The sequence below is a fragment of the Vanacampus margaritifer genome, chromosome 9, assembly GCF_051991255.1.
Source record: "Vanacampus margaritifer isolate UIUO_Vmar chromosome 9, RoL_Vmar_1.0, whole genome shotgun sequence".
Taxonomy (NCBI): domain Eukaryota; kingdom Metazoa; phylum Chordata; class Actinopteri; order Syngnathiformes; family Syngnathidae; genus Vanacampus; species Vanacampus margaritifer.
This window is the reverse complement of record NC_135440.1, coordinates 23,469,856-23,495,406: the sequence shown is the minus strand read 5'-3', so window position 1 is coordinate 23,495,406 and position 25,551 is coordinate 23,469,856. Positions and strand designations below refer to the sequence as shown.

Genomic DNA, 25,551 nt, shown 5'->3' with positions numbered 1-25,551 from the left:
GACTGTAATCAATCATGTCGTCTCCAAACAAGCAAACTACCACCATTGATGGCCTGGTGCTATATTTAGACACGTGCTCTTACCTCCACCAAGCAAGTTTTGACCTTTAATTGCATCTGTTGGAGTGTTTGTCTCGCTCATTGTCAACAAACTTCCTGGGCGAGAAATGTCAACTGAGAATTTACATACGCTGCCAAATTTTTTAAATGTTTTACAGAAATCTTGTTATTTTTAGAGATCCTACAAATTTGAAAAATGTATCAAGACTGAAATTTTTTTTTTTTCTTTTGTTTTTTGTCCCACACAGATACAAAAAAACAAACAAAATTTCAGAGTTCCTGAAAAATTGCAAAACATAACCTGTAATTTTTAGAGATCCTAAAAAAAATGGCTGATATATTCTGTTTTTACAAAGAAATCATGAAGTTAAAAAAAGAATGAAAACAATATCTTGAAAAATTGCATAATTTTTGTAGAATTCTCAAAATATAATACGTTATCACTGGACCAAAAATAATAATAAATCACTGGACCAAAAATAATAATAAATCTGAAAAATAGCAAACACAGAACCCATGATGAAGGTATGCTTTCCTTTGTAGCACCCATTGCGCTACTTTTGATAATTATAGCTTTTAGCTCGATAGCAGCTAGCTTGCACTATAAGCTAACTTGATGGTCTATGTCTTCATTCAGTTAAACATTACAAACAGACTTGACTACGATGTGGCTGAGGGTACGATCATTGAAAACAAAAACAGGAAGTAGAAATGTACCGAACGGCACCATAAAAATACGGTTAACACGTTTGCGTCACACGTTTGAGGTTCCGTGTTCGAATCTGGGCCTTCCTGTGCGTGCTCACATATTTTCCCTGAGATGTAAAACTCAGAACATTTAAATGACAATAATTTGAAAAAAAACAACTGCTAATAGTTAGCATGTAAAAAAAAAATTCTTTTGTTTTTTGTCCCACACAGATACAAAAAAAAAAACAAAATTTCAGAGTTCCTGAAAAATTGCAAAACATAACCTGCATTTTTAGAGATCCTAAAAAAAATGGCTGATATATTCTGTTTTTACAACGAAATCATACAGTTAAAAAAAGAATGAAAACAATATCTTGAAAAATTGCATAATTTTTGTAGAATTCTCAAAATATTATTTTACCCCCCTAACCCCCCCCCCCCCCCCCAATTCTCTAAGTTATCAACAGATTAATCAATTGCTGTCAAATTTAAAGCGTTAACTAATGAATTAATCACAAAACAATATCGCATTAATCATGTAAGAATGAACACAATCTGAATGTGCTCTTTAAATTTGGCGGGCAATTTTTGTTGTTGATAAAAAGCCTTTTTAATTAAGCGATTAATCGCGATTAATCAAAATACTAACATGTGATTAATCTGATTCAAAGATGTAATCGTTTGACAGCTGAGTAAAATAATATAAATAATTTTTACTCAGTATGCGCTGAAAGAGAACATTGTGTGAATTTTAATAAAGAAAATAACAAGAGCCTTCAAAGGGAACCAAAAAAAAAGCACAATACAAAATTGTCTTCTGAGCTTTTTGACCATCGCACCTTTTCCCAACTTTTCCCAACTTTCCTTTTCCCCTGCCATTGATCTCCCATCCACGGGTTTGCCTGTGAGGCTTTTTCTTCCCTGCGCTTGCGTCCGTCCCTCTTCTTCAATATCACACCTGACTCGCCTCGCTTTTTGTGCCCGGACACTAAACGCACCATTTGGTGATTGATGAGCCATTAGCTTGGCCTCAACCTCGGCCGAGAGTCGAGAGCCCCAAAAAAAGGGCTCTCTTAAAGGGACAGCGTCCTAAAGTGACAAGTTTGCTTTGGAATGTCGTTGGCTTCAATGTCAGCGACAGTTGGATTTCGATAGTTGATGGTGTAGAAACATTTGGTGTCGAAAAACGATTGGAGGATCACTTGTCCTACATCTAAGTTTTTTTTTTTCTCCCTGTCATGTGCTTGCAGCTGTTCAGGACGAAAGTACTGGAGTTGGGCGCAAAGTTGCTCCCGGCCTTCAACACGCCGACGGGGATCCCGCGAGGAGTCATCAACTTGGGGAGGTGAGCATCAGCACCGAGTAGTCACCGAGCCAGCCATGAAATATGCAAGTCACAAAATCATTTGGGATTCATATTGCATTTAACTCGTTCACTGCCAATGACGGCTGTAGACGTCAAAAATTAATTTGAACTATTTCTATTAGTTTAACATTTTTTTTCCCACTTTTGTTATTTATTTTTTTAATCTTTTCCTTTTTTTTAAAAAAAAAAAGAAGAAAAGATTATTAAAAATTAGGGGCACCGGGCAATTACAATTTTTAATTGTAATTAATCGCACGACTTCACTAGTTTCTTTTTTTAAGAAAAGATTTTAAAGAGAAAAAAAAATGATTGTAAATTAGGGGCGTCAGGCGATAAAAATTTGTAATCAGAATTAATTAATTTTTAATAGTAATATTATTATATATATATATATATATATATATATTTTTAAAAATAGGGTAATTGCAGTGAGTTACTTTAGCAAAAATGAGGCTGAGCTTGATATACCTGTGTTTGCGCTCTTTTAGATTTAGTGTTAAACACAATAGTGTGCCACCATCTAGTGGCTGATAGTGGAATTACACACAAATAGAACAAAAATGCTTTATTAATTGATGCAAAAAACAAACAAACTGAAAAATAGCTAACACGGAACCCATGATGAAGGTGTGCTTTCCTCTGTAGCACCCATTGCGCTATTTTTGATAATTATAGCTTTTAGCTCAATAGCAGCTAGCTTGCGCTATAAGCTAACTTGATGGTCTATGTCTTCATTCAGTTAAACATTACAAACAGACTTGACTACGATGTGGCTGAGGGTACGATCAATGAAAACAAAAACAGGAAGTAGAAATGTACCGAACGGCACCATAAAAATACGGTTAACACGTTTGCGTCACACGTTTGAGGTTCCGTGTTCGACTCTGGGCCTTCCTGTGCGTGTTCACATATTTTCCCTGAGATGTAAAACTCAGAACATTTAAATGACAATAATTTGAAAAAAAAACAACTGCTAATGGTTAGCATGTATGCCTCATAGCCGAGAGGTTCTGGGTTCGAATCTGGCGTGAGTTTTCACCAGGTACTCTCTCACATTCCGAAAACATCCATAGGTGTGAATGTCAATATTTTTCTGGGCTCTACAAAATGGATGGATGGACGAAACATTTTAGAAATCATCACCAGCAAAGGCAAAAATGCTCGATTTTCTATGAATACACTTCCAAAAAGTATTTAGCGTGCTTGCCAGTTAATGTAGCAGAGCGCTACAAACGGAGTGTTGATGTGATTTCGATTAGGCGCTAATCCATGTGCGTAAATAAAAATGGCCTGAATGATATTTGCATGCATTAGAGTGCATGAAGTGGCCAAGACTGTTCATCTGTTCCGAAGCATTAACGTGTCCCGGCTAAGTGGCTGATAAACACACAACAAAAAGCGGCTTCACTGATTTGAAACACAACAAGAGTCCGTTTGGCCATTACTTTTGCTTTACGCGTCGGGCGGGAAGCAACCGAGCGCGCTGGACAGCTGCTGGCTCGCTTCGTTATCTTCTCCTGCACATCAGGAGGAGGCAGGAGGAGGCGGGAGGAGGCGGGGTGTCATGTGAGGTGAAGGAGCGACAAAATCAAGTGGATAGAAAAAGTTCAAATGTGAGCTTTTGGATTAAAAAAAAAAAAGAGAGAGAGAGAGAGATCTTGTCATCTTTACAACTTAACTGAAAATCTTTTTGAGAGTGGAAGTAAAATTAAACAACTGAAAATATTTTTGCACAAGGGAATAATATTGGGGAAATAATATTCTGAGAAAAATCTTTCCTTATTTCAAATACTATCTCCTTATTTGAAAACCAGACCGAAAAGTATTGGCACAAACATCCGAGTAGTACGCTACATGTATTTCTTATTTATTGGTATTTAGCTTTTTCCTCAGAAATTTGCCACTTTATAAAGTAGCAAATTTATGAGTTTTTTTCTTGCATATTTGCGACTTCATATAGTTGCAAATTTATGAGTTTTTTTCTGCAAATTTTCCACTTAGTGAAGTCGTAAATTTATGAGTTTTTTCTTGAAAATTTGCCACTTTATGAAGTGGCAAATTTGCCATTTTATAAAGTAGCAAATTTGCCACTTTATGAAGTGGCAAATTTATGAGTTTTTTTCTTGCATATTTGCGACTTCATATAGTTGCAAATGTATGAGTTTTTTTCTGCAAATTTTCCACTTAATGAAGTCGTAAATTTATGAGTTTTTTTCTTGAAAATTTGCCACTTTATGAAGTGGCAAATTCGCCATTTTATAAAGTAGAAAATTTTCCACTTAATGAAGTCATAAATTTATGAGTTTTTTTCCTGAAAATTTGCCACTTTATGAAGTCGCAAATTGAAGATTTTTTTTCTTACAAATTTGCCACTTTATGAAGTGGCAAATTTATGAGTTTTTTTCTTGCAAATTTGCCACTTTATGAAGTGGCAAATTTATGAGTTTTTTTTCCGCAAATTTTCCACTTAATGAAGTCGTAAATTTATGAGTTTTATTTCTCACAAATTTGCCACTTAATGAAGTGGCAAATTTACAAGTTTTATTTCTCACAAATTTGCCACTTTATAAAGTCCAAATCTGCGACTTTATTAAGTGGCCCTTTTTTCTTTCTTTTTTTCTCGGAATATTGCCCCCACTCTCTAAAAAAAAGACTTATGCGTGGCCCTAATACGCCGTCGTATGTTACAGGAAAGCATTATTTTTCACAGTTTCAATTTTAATGCAAAGAGAGGCCGGTTGTTGATTGGAGCAGATATTGAATTCGGATGGTATGATAACCGTGAGAAAAAATATCACGGTATTAAAATTATAGCTCTAAAATGTCCTTTTTTTCAAATTATTTTTCAACAAAACAATATTTGGTACATTAAAAATATGTACCATGTAAATGTATGAAAAAATGAAAAAAAATCTTTTTTTTTTGTAAAGTTAAAAGGCTTAGGCTCCTTGGCTGAGGTAATGAAAGCTTTCAGCGGCATTTAAACTTTGATCTCATACTGTACTATCATTTCTGCGTATTGCCATTTGCGTGCATGGCCAACATTTACTACACAATAAAAACATTTAAAAATAATAATAATAATAATAACATATCATATATAATAATGTGAGTATTATCAAGCTCCCAAAACGGCACCTTTTGCGTGTGTGGCTGCTTATTGTGTGCGTGTTTTACGTTCTGCTGCAGTGGCAGCAGTTGGGGTTGGGGCTGGGCGTCGGCCGGGAGCAGCATCCTGGCCGAGTTCGGGACCCTGCACTTGGAGTTCGTCCACCTCAGCGAGCTCTCCGGCGACCCCGTCTACAACGAGAAGGTACACATTTTCAACCCGGAACAAATGATTTCGTTTAAACTCACTTCAGATGGATATTATCGGTTTGTCAGGAAATGGTCCAAATATGGGCAACAGGACGTTTGCGTAAATTCAATTGAGTGATTCTTGAACGTATCACACTTTTAGATTTTTTTTTTCTTTTTGGACTATTTGTGCAGGTGATGAACATCAGGAAGCTGCTGAATAAGATCGAGAAGCCTCAAGGCCTGTACCCCAACTTCCTCAGCCCGGTCAGCGGAAACTGGGTCCAACGTACGTACATTTACGCCAACGCGGTCGCATGATTATCAGCACCTTTTATATTTCACAAATGCTGTCACGGCATCCTGCAGGTGTCCCTAATGTTGCGGCTGCACTGCAACTCTTGAGCTTTTCTATGAATCCACATTGAAATTCATAGCTGAATATGATATTTCGGCGGGGGCGTTCTTGCGACTCCCACGCGATGTTCTCCCGACGCCGCTCGCCGTGTTTGCCCTTGACACGCACACACAAGACACACACGCACACTCGCTCCTTTTTTAGTGCGATAACGCAGACAACTAGCAACAATTAGCCTCTGTATTCATGCGGAATGGCTGCTTTTCAGAACCCATCCCCCCCCCCCCCCCCCCCCACCACCGGCACCCCCTCCTCACCACCCTGATCATTTTCACGCCTTTTCTGGTCAATCGGAAAGGATCCAATTTTCCAAAGTAATTGAATTCATTATCATTTCAATAAGGCGAAAAGCGGCAGGAGCTCGGCAGGCGCCGCTTTGATGCCGCGCATTAATAAGCGGAGCGTTTGACGGACAGCCGAGCGGATTGTTGATGCTCCGGCGCCGCGTCACCTTCACAAACGGCGACGTAATCAAGTCTGCGTGCAACGTACACATGCAGTTAATTAGCTCTACAAAAACTTTTTTTAAATGTCACTGAAAAAGTTTGTCTGTGATGGCAAAGTGTGTGTGTGTGTGTGTGTGTGTGTTGGGGGGGGGGGGGGGGGCACACAAAATCGGAAATGGAACTTACTGCGATCCACTCGCGTTTCTGTCCTGACTGCAATAATTGATATTGTTTGAAAAATCAGTCCTCAAAGTCAGTTTCACTTTGCAATATGGAATTTGGTGGGCATGTCTATCATGAGAAGACCCACAAAAAAAGTCACAAGAAGCCACGCCCAGAACGACACAGGACGTCTGCCATTTTGGTTTGAAGTGGCCATTTTATAGTCATTTTGGCCAAAAGACAAAACGTGTGCTAGTTTTTTTTTTTTTATAGTTACGATTCAGCAACCAAAACCAGTTTTACTTAGCAACATGATATTTGGTGGACATGTCTAAAAAGACACAGGAAGTCTGATCATCTGAAGCTGCTGTTTTGGTGACATTTAGCCAAAACAAACTTGTCCTAGTTTTTTTTATTTTATGATGATTCAGCACCCAAAATCAGTTTTACTTTGCAACATAAAATTTGGTGGGCATTATCTATCATGAGAAAACCCACAAAAAGTCAAAGGGAGACACGCCCAGAATGACACAGAAAGTACCATTTTGGTTTGACGTGGCCATTTTATGGTCATTTTAGCCAAAAGACAAACGTGTGGTACTTTTTTTTTTATACTTACAATTCAGCACCCAAAACCAGTTTTACTTAGCAACATGATATTTGGTGGACATGTCTAAAAAGACACAGGAAGTCTGATCATCTGAAGCTGCTGTTTTGGTGACATTTAGCCAAAACAAATTTGTCCTAGGTTTTATTTTCATTTTTTTTTTAATGATGATTCAGCACCCAAAATCAGTTTTACTTTGCAACATAAAATTTGGTGGGCATTGTCTATCATGAGAAAACCCACAAAAAAGTCCCAGGGCGACATGCCCAGAATGACACAGAAAGTCTGCCATTTTGGTTTGAAGTGGCCATTTTATGGTCATTTTAGCCAAAAGACAAACGTGTGGTACTTTTTTGTTTTATATTTACGATTCAGCCCCCAAAACTAGTTCTACTTAGCAACATGATATTTGGTGGACATGTCTATTGTGGACATGTCTAAAAAGACACAGGAAGTCTGATCATCTGAAGCTGCTGTTTTGGTGACATTTAGCCAAAACAAACTTGTCCTAGTTTTTTTATTTATCTATTTTTTATTTTTTTTAATGATGATTCAGCACCCAAAACCCGTTTTACTTAGCAACATAAAATTTGGTGGGCATGTCTATCATGAGAAGACCCACAAAAAAAGTCACAAGAAGCCATGCCCAGAACGACATAGGAAGTCTGCCATTTTGATTTGACGTGGCCATTTTATAGTCACTTTGGCCAAAAGACAAACTTGTGCTATTTTTTTTTTTTTATAGTTACGATTCAGCAACCAAAACCAGTTTTACTTAGTAACATGATATTTGGTGGACATGTCAATCATTAGTAGGACCCTCATGGCTCAAGGAGCCATGTCCCAAAAGACAAGTTAAAGTCCACCATTATTATGTTACGAAGTGGCCATTTTGGGGATTCAAAGAAACTTACCAGAGTCTTTATTTTTTTTAATTTTTTTTGCTCATATACCGTACAAAGTGACCTCATCTACTAACAGTTTGTTCCTCCCAGATCACGTGTCCATCGGTGGGCTGGGGGACAGTTTCTACGAGTACCTAATCAAGTCGTACCTGATGTCGGACAAGACGGACGATGACGCCAAGAACATGTACTACAACGCTCTGGAGGTGCGGACGCCGACCACTCAAATATGCTACGCGATTAAAAAGCTGTTCTTTCCGTGTGTGATCGTTCTAGGCGGTGTGACCGATATTGGTTCATAAGCCACAAGCGTGACTGGGGGGGGTCTTAGATTAAAGGAAGCAAATCCTCGCTTCCCTCTCCAGTAGGCTTCATAAAGCATGTGTCAATAAGAAAAAGCTCATTAACTGTGCTTGGCTCCCAGGTTATACATACGTTTATATTTAATCAGGCTTGTCAATTGGTTCAGTCACACTCCCCAGATTATTTTTTTTATTATTTTATTTTTATTTTTAAATTGAGCTCTCAAGACATTTTCACTTAACATGAAATTTGGTGGATATGCCAGTCACAAGGAGACCTACAAAAAAAAAAAAAAAAGTCTCAAGAAGCCATGCCTGAAGTCAGCCATTTTGGGGCATTCTGGATTATTTATTATTATTATTTATTTATTTATTTCATTTTTTTTTTTTCTACAGGAGAGCTCAGTATTGTTCATTCGATTTGACATCATCATTGCTCTCCTTTTTTTTTTTTTTAAAAAATCCAACAAATCAATTAAAAAAATTTAATAAATGTTTTTTTGTTTTTTTTTATTTAAATACATATACATATATATATATATATACACATATACACACACACATATATATATATATATATATACATATATATATATATACCCTTTTTTTGTATGTGGGTGAGTATGTGTATGTGCGTGTGTGTGTGTGTGTGTGTGTGTGTGTGTGCGTGCGTGCGAGCGTGTGTGTATTCATCAGTTCACCTAAAGCCCATTAAAAAAAAAATCCCATACTAATAATATAATATAATAATAAATTGCCAGATGCAGAAACATCAATGTAAGTTATCACGATGTAGTGGCTCTCGCTAACAGACAGAATTAAGTAACCTGAATTAGGTTAAAAAATTCTATATACGTAGACCATGTTTCTATAAATTTTGATATTTGGTTTTTATTTGAGGCAGATATTTTTTCCATTAAAATGTGATTTATGAGGAGATTAGACCATTGGTCGATATTCAGAGTTTGTTTATTTTTCCAGTTAACAAGAATTGTTTTTTTAGCGATAGTAAGGGCTACAAGTGTAGATTGAAATTGTTTATGTGGTAAGTCAGTTGTTGTTAGGTCACCTAGCAAACACAAGTTTGGAGATAAAGGTATCCTACAGTCCAAAATAGCGTAAAGTTTTTCTAAGACTTTAGTCCAGAAATACATAACCGGAGTACATAACCATAAAGCATGAACATAAGTGACTGTAGTGTTTTGTAAGCATTGGAGACAAATGTCGGAAATTTATTTATTTCAAAGGCAAACTTATTTGAGTGACTTGAGTTTTGAAGGAATGAAATTTTGGCCAGTTTGGTTTAAAACGCTCAATTTCAAAAGTGAAGTCACCCGAGAGATTTTGTCGGATTGCTACCAAATTTGTACTAATGGTAGTCGACAGATGGACGGTGCTAAATTGCAAACCGTTGTTTTTTTGTCGTTGGAGCATGGCAGCCAAATGCGATGAGTTTGTGTGATACAAGTCGTTTTCGGAGCGCTTTGCAAGTCTGCTTTGTCAAACTCTGCATATGTACTCGCATGGAAATGTTCACCCGGCGCACCTCCCGGCACTCGGTATGCTCATTTGAATGGATTTCTCGTTCTCCGCCAATTTAGCATGTGATAAGGCCATTGAATGCCACATTTTAAATGTTTAACTTTGCGCTCGCATAGCTTGACATTTAAGGACGTTTGAAAGGTTTTATCGGATTGTTAATAGGTGCTACTTGGAACTTCTCAAATGTGACTTTGGTTCAGACGTTTTACGTTTTGAAATGGAATAGTGGCACCTCTGAAATCGGAATCCCTTGAAGAAGAAAAAAATATTGTTGAATTTGGAATGTAATCTTGTGTTAATTCAGTTTTGTATTTGTATCACGACTAGGACAAATATGACTAACGGGGAAATTATCTTAATCTATTCTTAATACAATTTTTGATAATAGAAATGATACTTTTAATAGCATTACAAAAAGGTATTTTTTTCACTTTTAATCTTATCATAAAATATTTTGGTGAAGAAAAAAAAATCCTGATTAAAATCAATTTAGGTCCTCAAAAATATCTCAAAATATTATTCTTTTTTTTTTAATCATTACATTTTTTGTTATTTTCCTCACAAAATCAAACTTTTATTTTGAAAATGAAACTTAATTCTCATTGAGTTTAGACTAATTAAAAATGGGAGCAAAATCTAAAGTGTTAATATTTTACATATTTAAAAAATAATAATTTTAGTATGATGCAGGTCAGGGATGTTTATGTTTCTGTCAACATATACTGAATTTCATGTTTAAAATATAAGGTAAAAAAATAAATAAATAATAATAATTCTGTTTTCTCACCCCAAAAAAACAACAATTTCTGTGAAAAAATATTTTAAAAATTCTAAAAAAAATAAAATGAAATTCGGACTTCAGTCATTAAATTTTGACTTTTTTCATTACAACTGTCTTAACAATTTTCTTTCTTTTTTTTTTTTTTAAATGAAGTGTGTCCCCAATGCCCATTGTAAAAGTGTTTCATGTTCAGATTTGTCTATTAGATGTGAGATTTTCGATTATATGAAAAACAAAAGATAGCATTAGCATATGACTCTTCAGTCCAAATCCCTCTCAAACCTCCATGCATACTCTTTTTTTTCTCTCTTTTTTCCTTTTTTTTGAGTGTGTGGCTGCCTCGACGTGGGCGTCGAGATGCTTTACGCCGAAGTGCCGCACTTGTTCCAGACATTCTCTTCAGATTGGTCTTCGGGGAAGGCAAAGACAGAAGGACGATGGCATTAAAAATAAAACTCAAAAATGATGTACATTGCTCTAGATGAGCAAATTCCCTCGGGTTGCAATTATACCAAGAAAAAAAAAACAACATGAACGGCCATTGGAAACGAGGGTCAAGCCGGAAGCGCGGGCGCTAATTACAATCGCGCCGGTTTACCCCCGTGATGTGCGATTTAAATGGCTTGGGTCGAGTGTGTGTGTTTGCTATCAGAAGTTAAAAGCTGTGTGTGTGTGTGTGTGTGTTTATGGCGAGCCAGATCGAAGGTCCAAGTCGCAGCGCAACTCATTAGGCGTGGCATTTAAATAAAAGTGCGGCGCTAATTAAAAAAGCGTGGAACAAGAGCACATTTTGCCCAATTATTCTATTCCCTGATTAGCTTGTCTTAATATTATTATAAAACACATTGCTTCGTTTTGTCTCGTTGCATTAAGGCAGATGAGATGTGTTCATTTTATAATCTGCAGATTTGCACTTTAATGGTATGCTAATGTTAACCAAAAGATGGCAGTGAATCGCAAGCCACAATATTAGGTACACCTACACATGTTTCACATTACTGCAAATATGTCATTCTGTATTTTCATGGGACAAAACTGAAAATGACATTTTGACACAATGAAAAGTTGTCAGTTTACAGATTGTATTACCTGTTAATAATGTATTGTTCCCTCAAAATAATTCAAATGACATCCATTCATAACTGAACTTGTAGGCTAAATGCTAGAAACATAGCCTATTTTTTCATCATGTCAAATACCCCATTGCATGATGGGAAAAAATGTGGCCTAAGTGCTTTCACTCGTTTTCTGTGTTTTTAGCATACTGAAAATTGAATAGCCTACGGAATATAAAATTCATTTTATGAACGTATATTTTTCAGAAATATTAACATATACTTTTTAAAATATATTTTAAAATTTCCCGTACCCCCTGGAGTGCCTTCACGTACCCCCATTTGAGAACCACTGGCTAAAAAGCAATGGTAGTTATTACACACACACAAAAACGACCAGCAGGTGGCAGCAGAGTATAAGAGATCAGAAAGCACTTTTTGTCGCCAGGAATGTGAATAATGATGAAACATAGCTATACGCTAATGCTAATTGCTGCAAAACGGAAACAGATAGAAATATAAAAAAAAATCCTGATGAAAGAAGAGACTCTAATCTTTCTTTTGGTAGGTTCCATACTTTTTTAGCAATAGAAAACAATATTCTGTGGGCCTTGCAAAATCAGCCAAAATCCAGTAAAAGAGCCGGAGCGAAGGGGGTTGCTTCAGTGAAAATATAATTTCTTTTTTTTTCCCCTCCCCCTCAGATTTACTTCAAATCTCAAGACATTTTGTAACGTGTATTGTCTGACAGGCCATCGAAAGCAACCTGGTGCAGAAGTCGCCCGGCGGCCTGACCTACATGGCGGAGTGGCGGGGGGGCATCCTGGACCACAAGATGGGCCACCTGGCCTGCTTCTCCGGGGGCATGATCGGCATCGGCGCCGACGACGGCGCGCCCGACAAGCGGCAGCACTACCTGGACCTGGCCGCCGAGGTCACGCACACCTGCCACGAGAGCTACGACCGCTCAGGTAAGAGCTGCCGCGTGTCACCGTTTACGCGCGTTTGTGAAATTCACACGTTTCGTGCAGTCGAATGCGCTTGAAAGCAAACGAAATCAAAAAGTTGTGTCGCGTGAGCTTGAAGTGATCGCTGCTCACACGCGAGCGTCCTTGGCATATATTGAGTTGAGTGGAATCATTTAAGTGTGCTTAAGTGACGCTTGAGTGACTCAAATGAAAGATTCTGCTCCAGGCATCTTTTTAGGGAGGAAAATTGGATGCGGTGATTCTTTTATAGATGGCGTTTAATGAGCAAACATGGTCTTTATCGCCGTTGTTTGCGTCGGGCAGATTGGGCCACCATTTTGGCTGATAAAAGACGGAAAGGTTTGCTTGCTTTTTTTTATCGTCCTTGGCTTTGCTTACTTTTTATCACCCTTGAATGTTTCTCATTTCCTTCCGTGGTCTTTACTTTGGGGGGGGGAGGGGAAGGGAGAACGGTCTTTCGAGGTGTGAATTCAGAGATTTGTTTCTAAATATGTTTCAAGAGATACTTGACTCATTGAGCCATTTTCAGCAGTAAAAAGTTCATATTTTGTCCAGAATGAATTTGATTTTCTTGTCAAGGTACAAACTATTTTTTCCACTTGCTGTCGACTGAAGATGACATCATCACCTGTGCTGAGGAAGTAGGTAACGACCAATCATGGCTCACCTACGATTGATCGGTGCCCACTTCCTCGGCACAGATCATCTTCAGTCGACAGCGAGTGGAAAAATGTGTTGTTTAAGTTATTAACTCATTCACTGCCATTGACGGCTATTGACGTCCAAAAATAATTGGAACTATTTCTGTTAGTTTCAAATTTTTTCCACTTTTGTTAACTAATTTTTATTTATTTATTAATTGTGAGTTAAATATTTAAGTCATGCGATTAATTACAATTAAACATTTAAATTGCCTGACGCAATAAAAAAAGAAAAGATTATTAAAAAATTAGCAGCGTAGGGCGATTACATTTTTTAATTGTAATTAATTGTCTGACTTCACGAGTTAACTCACGATTAATCACAAATATTATATCTGTTCTAAATGTGCAATATTTTCATACTCTTGTTAACAAAAATGGAGAAAAAAAATAAACTAATAGAAATAGTTCAAATGAATATTTGACGTCTATAACCGTCAATGGCAGTGAATGAGTTAATTGCACCTGTACAAAAAAAACAATTAAGTTAGCAAATTAATTCTGGCTAAAATATGAACTTTTTACTGCTGAAAATGGCTCAATGAGTCAAGTATCCCTTTAAGAGTAATTTTGTAAAATGAGTTTAACATCATATTTATGATCATACTTGGCGTTATATTTAATTTTTTATATTATGTATTATTTTATTATACTGTATATCATTATATTATATGTTATATATATTATATGTATCTATATATATATATATTTTTTTTCATATATATTTTTTTTCATTGTCCTTAAATCTTTTCCATTCACTTTCCTTTAGAAACAAAAATGGTCTTTGGGTCAATAGACAGTTTTTCATGGTGCTGGCCTTGTAAAATAAATTCAGAGATTTGTTTCTAAACATGTTTGAAGTTAATTGCTGACAAGATACTACTTGGACTGAAAACTACGCTTTACCGAATTATGGCTTGATTTTTTTTTACAATTTTAAAGCCTCATTTGGTGATTTTTCAGATCTATCAACTTTGCAGGGTTTATGGTTAGTTAGATTTGATGATATTTCCGGCGGATATGAAGTCATTGATTAAGTGCGAAACAAAAGAGCTGCTCATTTGAAATGGTTGATGAAATAGCACTTTTTTTTTTTTTTTTTGCTTCCAGCTACCAAATTGGGACCCGAAGCGTTCCGCTTCGACAGCGGCGCCGAAGCCACGGCCACCCGGCTGAGCGACAGATACTACATCCTCAGACCCGAGGTCATCGAGAGCTACATGTACATGTGGAGGCTCACCCATGACCCCAAATACAGGGAGTGGGGATGGGAGGCTGTGGAGGTAAAAAAAATAAAAATAAAATCCTGTAGATCCTGCCTTCAACGTTACTTCCTGTTTGTTACTTCTCATACCAAATGTAAAAAGTAATCAAAGATCGTATCAGGTTAGCGCGCGCTATTAAACCAACATATCGTGAACTACTCACCTTTTACGCTAAACCCAATTAGCATCCTTAATTACCCTCTCCAAGTAGCAGCACACGCTATCATGCAGATTAAAGCCTGAGGTGAGGCTTGCGCGAGCTCGCGCGCTATTATTAATGTACATTAGCTGTCATCAAGAGCAGAGGGTTAGCGTGATGGATTCCGCTTTAATTTAGTCAAAAGCGCCGATCGGGCCTTTAATTAAACAGCACAAAGGTTGAACACGGAGCATTAACGCGTCAGGGTCTCGGCTAATTAGCGTGCGCGAGGCATCCCTTTGTAGCTAACGCCGCGCTAATCCGCTCGGCTAGCTCGGACACTCCCCATTAGGCCTGTTTTGTTTCGCGAGGGATTTCCATTGTGCACGTGCTCGACTTCTCAGGTGTCGCATACGATTGCAAAGTGACACATCATCATCGTGAAATGTTGCCGACGTGCTCCACCCACATTAGACGGCATCGGCCAATCGCTGATTGATGTCGTCTCGTTTTCAGGCGCTGGAGCGGCACTGCCGAGTGGAGTCGGGCTTCTCGGGGATCCGCGACGTTTACACGTTGACCGACAGTCACGACAACATGCAGCAGAGCTTCTTCCTCTCAGAGACACTCAAGTAAGTTTATGGCGACTGAAAAATAAAAACAATTTAATTTATGCCGATTGAGTGCACCAACTGAAGATTCCCCTACTGACTGTGTACATAATCATTAGCAAAAACTAACGAAAACAAAAATGCTTTAAAAAATATATATATTTTTTTACTTTATTATAGAATACTTAGTGACCTTTTTTTTTTTAATGTTGTCTGCAAACACTCCATATATTTAACAAAACACAAATACTAAAACAAAGCATTTAAAAAAAAAATGCTGTAAAACAAATAAAAAAATAAAAATAAAAGTCCAAATGAAATAAAATAACTAAAATAATTAAAAAAAAAAGCTATACTATAACAATGATTTTCATAAAATTTTTCTTTCTCAGGAACGCATTAATGGCATTTCCATTCATTTCAATGAGGATAGTTGATTTAAAGGGGAAGTTCAGCCCCCCAAAAATGTTTCACAATAATATGTTCTATGCAGCCCCATTAGTCTAAATATGGCATTCTGGTTAATATTGCGTTAGCGGAATATGAGTTAAGCAGCAAAATCCAGCCATTTTTTTATCCATCTGATAGGGCAGCCATTTTGCCACTTGCTGTTGAATGACGTTGACATCAATGTTGCTCAGGTTTTTCATTTTAGTTAGTTTTTATTTCGTTTTGAGTTTAATTTTTTTTTAATTTAGTTACTTGTAATTAGTTTTCAAGGCGGTTCTTTTTGTTTTTTATTAGTTTTATCTATATATATTTTAAACTGCTTAGTATTATTTTTTGTTTTTTTAAACATGTATAACACATTTTTTACCTAGCGTTGCATTTCGTCCGAAATTTAAATGCAACAATCAATTCAAATTGTCGGATGGGAATGACGTCATCTGAATGTGCTTTTCTATTGGCTGTTGCTCGATGATGTCACTTCTGAGCGACACACTCTCAAACATTCTTATTTTTTAATCACATCCTAAATCAACCCCAAATGCTCATGTATTGCTTTAATTACCAAAGACTAAAACGAAGGAAATTTTCGCTCAAATTATAGTTTGTCTTGTCAATGTTTCAGTTAGTTTTTGGAAAAAAAAAAAAAAAAAAGCATTTTCGTTTTTATTTTCTTTCGTTAAAGAAAATGTTTTTTGAATTTTTGTAATTTTGTTCATTTTCGTTAACTAAAATAACGTTAACAACCAATCCCAACGCAGCTTCAAAAAAACAGGTGAGCTGTGATTGGTCGTTGCCTGAGCCCTGAGCAACTGTGATGTCATCGACAGCAAGCGGCAAAATGGCCGCCCCCTGAGATGAATAAAAATAGCTGGATTTTGCTTCACAACTCATATTCCACAAATATAATAGAACAAAAGAAATTCCAATTTCACGGTTTGACTATTTGACCGTGAAACTTTTGCTGTTCAGGTATTTGTACCTGCTGTTTTCGGACGACGACCTGCTCCCCCCGGAGGACTGGGTGTTCAACACGGAGGCCCACCCGCTGCCCGTGGTGCGCAAGAGCTGCCTGCTGCAAGAGTCCTCCAGCGCCGCACAGGACAAAAGCAAGCCCGCGTTTGCGTCCGTCTGACGACCGCGCAGCTCCGAGGGATGCGTTCCACTTCCTTTCCAGCAAAGGACGTACGTGACGTGGTGGTTTTTACACGCTGTGATTGTATATTCTAATCTTTCAAATGTCGTTTTTCCGGGTGGACAATCAAGACCAAACGTTGCCGGACACTTTTTCTTTCCTCTGTGAGGAAAACGATCTCGATTCTGTCGGGAAAACCACTTTTGAGTTTGTCAGGTTTTTTTTTTTTGTTTTTGAAAGGAATGATTTTTGCTTGGATGACCAAAGGATTTCTTTTCCTCCGCCGCATTCCTGCAGTCAAAATTAAGCATTGAATTGTAATAAGAAGTACTGAGAGCTCCAGAATATGCTGTTGATGTCATGTTTCTCGCTGAAACCTTCTTAAAAAAAAATGTCAGGAAAGTGTCTTATGCATCCTGGGACCATTGTAGACAAAAAAAAGAAAAAAGACGCTTGTTGTTTTTTGTTGTCTGTTTTGACTTTTTGGGGAGCTCGCAGCCTTTCTGATAATGGATCCCAAGCCTAAATGTCTTTTCACCTTTGTTCTTTTTCAGTTTTTCCTAACAACACTGATTTTTGTTGTTTTTATCAGTGCTGTACATCAAAAAAATATATTATTTCTTCTTCTTTTCTTTTGTGATTTTTTTTTTTCAGTTGATTTGCTTCCCTCAGGTGTTTTCGTAAGAAAAAGGAGGAAAATTAACTTTAAAAAAACAACAAAAGTTATAACATTTTAAGTCTACTTTTTGCCGATATTTGGATTCTTATTATACAACTTATTAATGTTTGGTTAAACTTTGGTTGTTGAGTATTTTCAAATACTGATTTAAAAAATAAATAAAGAGCTGTGCAACTTTGTACCTTTAAAAGAACTTGTTTGGTGTTGTTTTTGTCTTTTTCTTTTCCTGACTTTAGTCACGACTGAAAGAATTGTTTATGATCCAGTCCAATTACATGACACGACATAAATCAGTCTGAAGCCATTTTTTCAGATCAGATCAGAGTGAAAGACTGAGAGCATCCTTTTTTACTATTTAAAGTCATAATATAACATGAAAGGATTTTTTTTGTCCTCATACTTAGGCATTGGCCAATATTTTTGATTTAATATAACTGTGCTTAAAAATATTGCGGTATCACGATATTAAAATTACAGCTCTTAAATTACACCAAAAAAAAAATAAAAATAAATAAATAAATAAATATATATATATATATATATATATATATATATATATATATAAAGGATAATCTATGGTCATAATTAATTCATGATTAATTAATCAGTTAACACTTTAACTTTGACATCACTAGTTGATTTTAAATAAATGTCACTGGTGAACAATTTTTAGAACAGACCCATGAGCTACTCATGTTGTCCTTGGGGCTAAATAGTACCCGCTGGGTTTTTATGAAAACGACTAGCATTCCGGCAGTGGCCAATCCGAGGATCTACGCCACTGTGTATTATTGGATGGATTTGTACACATTCAAACGGTAGATTGTACATATTTAGAACATCTGAGTCTTGTATCTTTCCTACTGCGTGGATAACAAGAATGTAATGTTTATATTTATTTCTGCCCGCTGTTGACAATTGTGCATTTCGTGGCTACTTAAGACTTGCAACGTGTATCGCATATGTTGTCGTCGTCGTCGTCGAGTTGGACGACGTGACAAGACCAATGAGAGTAAAAGGGAGGCATCAATAGCGACGAGCCGAAGCGCAACGCAGAGGTGCAGCGACAGCTCCATTTTCCTTCGACGCGACACCCACCAAGCATCTTTACGCCAATCAAAGGAGCGCTTTTCAAAAAGCTCTCAGATGTATTCTGGGACGACGACGACGACGACGCACGGAAAACAAACAACACAACAGGAACGTCTCTTCTGTGCTCCGGTAAACACATTTGTCATCAACTGACATGAAAAGTTTGCAAACCGCTCGCAACTCATCGAGTTTGACAAGTGACAATTATTTTGTCGTGTTGCATATTGTGCATTCCCTTTAACAGCATGCATATTTTTTTTTTTTTGGGGGGGGGGGTACAGTCTATAAATAAGCATCACTTCTACAATCAATGTAAAGTATGATTCAAAAAGTTTTTAATCTTACTCTGTGGAAGATTACAGTGTGAGGGGAAAAAATGTTCAGAAGACTTTAAAAAAAAATTTTTTTTTTTTTGCTTGTTTCCTTATTGTATGAGTAAATGATTTATTGAGCAATCAAAACGTATGTATTAATATTACAAGAAAAAAGGTTTTGAGGGAAAAATCGGACTACTATGAGGTTTAGGGGGACATGATTTTGGTAAAAAAAAATGAGAAAAAGGGAGCAAAGTGGAAAAAGTCGATTTTTAAAAGAAAAAAAAAAGCTTCTTTCAGCGAAAAATTGCAACTAAAAATACATAATTTAAGTAAAATCTCTATTGGCCAGAAAAAAAAAGTTATATATATAAAATATTAATATTTGAAGACACAGTTGTGGTATTAGTGTTGCAAAGACATTTTTCAAGAAAAAATTCGTACTGATAAAGTGTTGCAATGTTCAGGATTTTTTTTTAAATTTTGTTTAAGTCATGATCATTCAAGAATTTGAATTTTATTTAAAGTTTGGGAAACATCAGAAAGTTCTAACAAAAAAACATCAGAGGTTGGATTTGTCCAAAAATAATGGTGAAATATTGAGATAATATTCATTTATCTTAGAAAAATACCTACATTTTCAAGAAAAAAGTTAAAACAAGGATAGATTTTCAAGAAAAAAAGGTCAACAAAAATAAAGTAAAACTTTAAACGCTGCAATCTTACAAGGAAAAAAAATTGTACTAAGAAGAAAATATTTGTCCTTGGGGCTAACTAGTACAAGCTGGCACCATTTATTTTTTTATTTTTATAAACAAAATGCATATTAATCAAAAAGCATCTGTGCAACTATAACTCCTCCTCCTATGTGCATAACTGCTCACCCCTCCCCTCTCTGCTTGCTGAGAAAGGGGAAAAGAAAAAGCAACTGGCTTCCAATTCATTACGTCAAAGAGGTGGCTCATTTACTCAACTCTGCAAGCAGCCAATTACATCGTGGCCTGCTTAGAAGTCTGCTCAGCTCAATGTTAGCGGTTCTTGAAACGTTTTATAAGTCCAAAGTCATTATATTTGGTAAAAACCAAAATGTGAAGGGCGGAAAAAATGTTTTCACAATTTCTGTAAAAACAAGTATCCAGAAAAGAAACAATTGTCAGATCAATCACCAAAGTCCAAATTCACCAGATTTTATTGAAATAAACTTTAAACCAGTCGAATTCTAAGTGGCTCATTTATGAGACGCTTACATGCGTTTGAGTAAGCAAAATTTTGTGTGCGTATGTGGAGGGTGGGTGGGGGCGGGGGGGGTCACTTGTCAGAACACGATGAGCAATGATGCCATGCCAACAGAGCAAAAGGTGCGCCAGGCCGTGCCGGGCCCCGTGCGCTGGCCCGACACCTTGTCAGCAGCGTTCCGAGGGGAGCAAGGACGCATAATGGCTCGCTAATGCGGCTAAAAATAGAGCACGGCGCCACACGCTCTTTTTGGCCGCTAATCTCACAGTTGGAATTGATGCCAAGCTGGAAATAATATTTCAACTCATGTTAGGTTAACATTAATTTGATCATTTATTGTTTTGGATCTGTGGCCAACAAGAATTTATTTGACTTCATTTTATTTTATTATAGGAGAGCTGTGGTGGACATTAATTTGATTTATTTTATTTTTATTATGTAAGATCCGCCACAAACAATATTTTACGTACAGTATTTTCATTACGTAAGAGCTTTGTGGTTTTATTGAATTTTTGTTATGTAAGGCAGCTGATCAACATTATTTTATTCATGATGTCATTTATTTACTTGGTCATTTTAATTTTTAATAGGCAATATATGTGCTCTATTTAATTAATTTATTTTAAAGGTCAAGATTATTTATTATTATTTAAAATCCACGGTGACCATGATTTGATTTATATTTATTATGTAATATGCATGGTCAACAATTAATTTTGTTAAATGTATTTATTTTTATCACGTAAGCTCTGTGGTAAATGTGAATTGATAATAATGTAATTTTAGTTTTATTTTCGTTACCTATCAATTCTATGGTCACCAATAATTAAATGTTAACTTTATTAGAATTTTATTATGTATGATCTATAGTAAACATTTTTTTTAATCAATATATGCAAAATTGGCATACGAAAATTATGAAATTTAATTTTAATTATAAAAGCATTTTTGCAACAATTATATTTGAATGTATGATGTAGGATAATTAAATTACTAAAATAAAAAAATTTCAGTGCAACATTTATGGTAAATATTCGTCTTTTTCTTATGCGAGCCTTATGTTTGAGAGGAATTTCATTTGTTGAATTATTTAAAACCCAAGTTGGAGACATAAACCAACAATGATTATGACATTATTAGTCATGCCTTTGTATCATTGTTGCAGTGCGTCTGTCTGTCGTCACCCTCCGATAATTATACGAGTGCCACGACTTAATGTGCGCTTTCGTGTAATGAAGTTCTTTCATTTGAGGGTTTATGTCGTGGGCGTAATCCTTTAATTAAGCGGCTGCTGCTTTTAATTGGATGCGGTTTCAAAAAAAAAAAAAAAAAAAAAAAAAAAAACGATCCATATTTACGCTGCTACCTTCGTGTGTTTACAATGCTGCCGCTCTCCCGTCAATTGTGAGGGAGCATTTTGATGCCTTTATGTGAACAATATCATTTGAATTTCATTTCACTGACATGTACTAATATAGTGTCTTTTAGAAGAATACTGTATTCCAATGTGAAAACATGCATTGATTTTTTTGGTTGTTGCTCTTTTTAAGGATGACGATACCAGCCAGCAATATTTAAGGCAGCTAGTAAATTCCACCCACCCCTAATATAAATACAGAGGTGGCAAATCCAGGTCCAGAAAGTAAACACTCCGCCACAGTTTAGCTTTAGCCCCAAGTGTTAGCTAGCTAGCTAGCTCCCTAGCTAGCTCCCCATGGTGTTCGTTGACTTGCTAGGGAGCTAGCCATCAGGGGCTAAAGCCAAACTTTGGCAGGGTTTTTTACTTTCTGGATCTGGATTTGGCACCCCTGTATAATTCTACATGTATATACGTGTGTGCGGAATCTGGGTGCGCCTAATGACAGCCTGCCTGCGAGGTCATTGTCATTGTGTAGTGGGAATCCGAGAATGTCATTACTTTTAACGACAACCAAGCCCATACGCACATCATGCTAATTGGGCGTAAAGCCATTTTCATAAATAATGCCCTCTTTTATATTAATTATTTTATTACGAGCGAGGCTCCGTGTGTCACTCGGGACTTATCAAACGAGCGCAGCGATTCTGATGAATGAAATTGATGCAAAGTGGGGAATATGAGGCTCATAAACAGGACCGTTAAAAAGCCATTTGATGTTTTCAAAGCATTAAGATAAGCTAAACTGAAGTAGCATTGTGCCATTGCTGGGGCAGATCGCCTTTTATATGATATAACAACTCTTATTTTGAAAATGATCTTATTCAAAACCTCTACAACCACAATAAGAAATGGTGTTTTTTTTTTTGCCATTTCGACACAGAAATTTCTATTCCACCTTCATTTTAATGAAATGAAGAATAACTAAAATAAAAAATTTTTAACTACTATAGTATAACAATGATTTTTATACAGCTAATTTCGACACAGAAATTTCTATTCCACCTTCATTTTAATGAAATGAAGAATAACTAAAATCATTTTTTTTTAACTACTATAGTATAACAATGATTTTTATACAGCTAATTTTCTTTCTCGGGAAAGTATTAATGGCATTTCCATTCATCACAAAGGGGAAAGTTGATTTAAAGGGGAAATCAAACCAAAAATATTTTTGGGACAATAACATGTTCTATGCAGCCCACTAGTCTAAATATGGTATTCTGGTTAATATGGCGTTAGTGGAATATGACTTAAGAAGCAAAATCCAGCCGTTTTTATCCATCACTTTTTATTGACACTTGCTGTCGCCTGAAGATGACATCACAGTTGCTCAGGTCTCAGGTGACAACTAATCACAGCTTCAGAAAACAGGTGAGCTGTGATTGGCCGTTGCCTGAGCAACTGTGATGTCATCTTCAGTCGACAGCAAGTGGCAAAATGGCCGCCCCGAGATGAATTAAAATGGCTGGAGTTTGCTTCTTATCTCATAATCCAAATGTCATGTTTAGACTAGTGAGGTCACATATAACATATTATTGTCAAGAAATGTTCATGGTTGGCTTCCACTTTAATGAGCAATACATTTTATTTGAATCATTATTGAATTATTTTTTCACATCTATTTGATTAAACACAGAGGTAATTGTCAAACTGTCCATAATGTTGAATTTAATTGTACTTTTCAGGAGTAAACCCTGCTCATACCACCAATACAACGTGTCCATCGACAGACGCTCAATCTTTTTCCCCAGTAACAATTTAGCCGTCACGATCAATTGTTCATGAATAAGAGATCAAATGCAAATCGTGTCACTTTTGACAGCCCGCACACTCGTCTGTCTTTTTCCAAGGCCCGTATCATCCGCGCTACGCCGGCTGCCGTCTATTTACGCCACATCGTCGGCGGCGGTGAATTTACAACACGCAGTCGGAGGCGAACGACAGCTTGTTGGACTCATCAGCGCATTTACTTTGAATGGAAGGAGGTAGCAAAGTAGACTTTGATTGAGTGACTGGGTGTCATTCCTGGACTTCAATTGAAAGGACTCCAACGTCAACGCAGAATTTTTTCCTCCCCAGTATTTATTTACAATCTCAAAAAATTGTACAAACAATGTATGATCCCTTTATCTGTTTAAAGTAAACAAATCCAGTTTTTTTTCTGAGCAAATTCTCAAATAATCCTGTTCAAAGATGCACAATTTAAAACGAACGTTGCTTTCTGTAGGCGTAAAAAGCAGGACAGGAGAGGACATTCAATAATCTCTTTTGCTTCAGCAAAAACTAGGTTGAGTTTAAAAATGGCCTACTTCCTGTTTTCAGTCTTTTTTTAACTCATTCACTGCCATTGACGGCTATAGACGTAAAAAAAAAAAAACATTTTAACTATTACTATTAGTTAAAAAAAAAATGAAAACCTAGAAAAAAAATTGGGGTAAATTTGTGATTAATCGTTAGTTAGTTAAGTCATGTGATTAATTACAATTAAAAATGTTAATCGCCTGACGGGCCTAATTAAAAAAAAACATTTAAATTTAATCATAATAATTGCATGATAATTTTATATCTGTTATAAATGTACAATAAAAAAATTCTAGGTTTTCATAAAAAAATGAAAAAATGTTAAAATAATAGAAATAGTTCACATGAATTTTTGACGTCTATAGTTGTCAATGGCAGTGAATGAGTTAATTTGACAGTTTTCCATTTAATACAACAGTGTCGCCATCTACTGGCCAACAGTGGAATTACACCCAAAATAAACGGCACAAAATTGAGTTCTAACTGGATTGTTTGTTTTTTTTTAAATCCCACAAAATAGTGGGACCGTGAACCTGGAACCTTTGATGGAGGTGGGGTTTACTGAATTGTATAAACACGTTTTTTTTAAATAAATAAACTGGTATTATGAAGTGCAATCACTATACTTACTGTAATATCGTAAGCATTGTGGTGGATGTTTGATTTTAACGGCAGCTGCTCCTTGTGAGTGATTTCATTTTGCATTTGTGTGTTTGACAGTTTGTCACGTTCAATAAACTTAATTGCTCCATTGAGCTTTATGAATGGTAGCGTATCTGAAGCGTCCTTGTAACTCAAATTTTGTCTTAAAGGAAAGGCAATAAATCAAACAAATGTTTTAAAACTTGAAAAATGGAGTACAAAGTCTTCAGCTGCTGTCCTACCAAACATACAATTTCACAGTTCCTTGAAAGTAATCTTAGGTCATGAGCCACATACTGATTCACCGTGACATTATGATCTAATCACACATCGCAGCCTGCTTTGGTAAATTTCCATGGCACGTTTGGAATGCTAACCGAACAGCCTTGTCACGAAGCAATCCAATCCTGCTCACTAATTCCGCTCTGTGCCTCTGTTAAAGTGCTAAAGATGATCAATGGCGCATTCAAAAGCCATTTTCTTTTCATCAAATCTGATCACGTGCTTTCTCTGTGAAGCCGCTACCGCCGCCATAGCAGCCGTTTGGTTCTGAATTTGTGATTAACGGCGATTCCCGCGAGGACTTCCCGCAACGTGATGCACAGCGTCTCATCATTTTGCGCTCTCGTATCTCCCGCCAACGTCGCCGTTTTTTTTCTCTCTGCGATGTGAGCGGCAAATCAATGAGGATGCTCCATCACGGAGGTCGGAATGATCGGGAGCTAAAATGGCTAATACAGTGGTACCATGTGCCGCCACAAATGTGTTTTTCGAGCCATGAGGTCGATTTTGTGCTTTGAGAGATTCAAATATGACCCCTAATTTGTAGATCAAGGTATCACTGTGTTCACAAACGCAATAATGAGTTATTTATTCACATGAGAGAGAGAGAAGTGTTTTATATGGAGGCTAATTCACTAGCAGGTAGCTAGCACAGGAAGCTAACAGCT

The 25,551-nt window shown here is 36.6% G+C and overlaps 1 protein-coding gene across 2 annotated transcripts in view; it reads left to right on the top strand.

The window, feature by feature from the left end:
• The window catches only part of LOC144057782 (mannosyl-oligosaccharide 1,2-alpha-mannosidase IA), a 141,467-nt gene extending 123,678 nt beyond the window's left edge, over window positions 1-17,789 (top strand). For both annotated transcript variants that reach the window (XM_077575683.1, XM_077575682.1), the window contains 8 exons: window positions 2,000-2,094; window positions 5,305-5,428; window positions 5,608-5,701; window positions 8,041-8,156; window positions 12,382-12,601; window positions 14,431-14,603; window positions 15,241-15,356; window positions 16,755-17,789. In XM_077575683.1, the coding sequence (XP_077431809.1) occupies window positions 2,000-2,094; window positions 5,305-5,428; window positions 5,608-5,701; window positions 8,041-8,156; window positions 12,382-12,601; window positions 14,431-14,603; window positions 15,241-15,356; window positions 16,755-16,917 (1,101 nt within the window). In that variant the 3' untranslated portion in view covers window positions 16,918-17,789. The remainder of the gene's footprint in view (window positions 1-1,999; window positions 2,095-5,304; window positions 5,429-5,607; window positions 5,702-8,040; window positions 8,157-12,381; window positions 12,602-14,430; window positions 14,604-15,240; window positions 15,357-16,754) is intronic.
• Window positions 17,790-25,551: the final 7,762 nt, after the last annotated feature.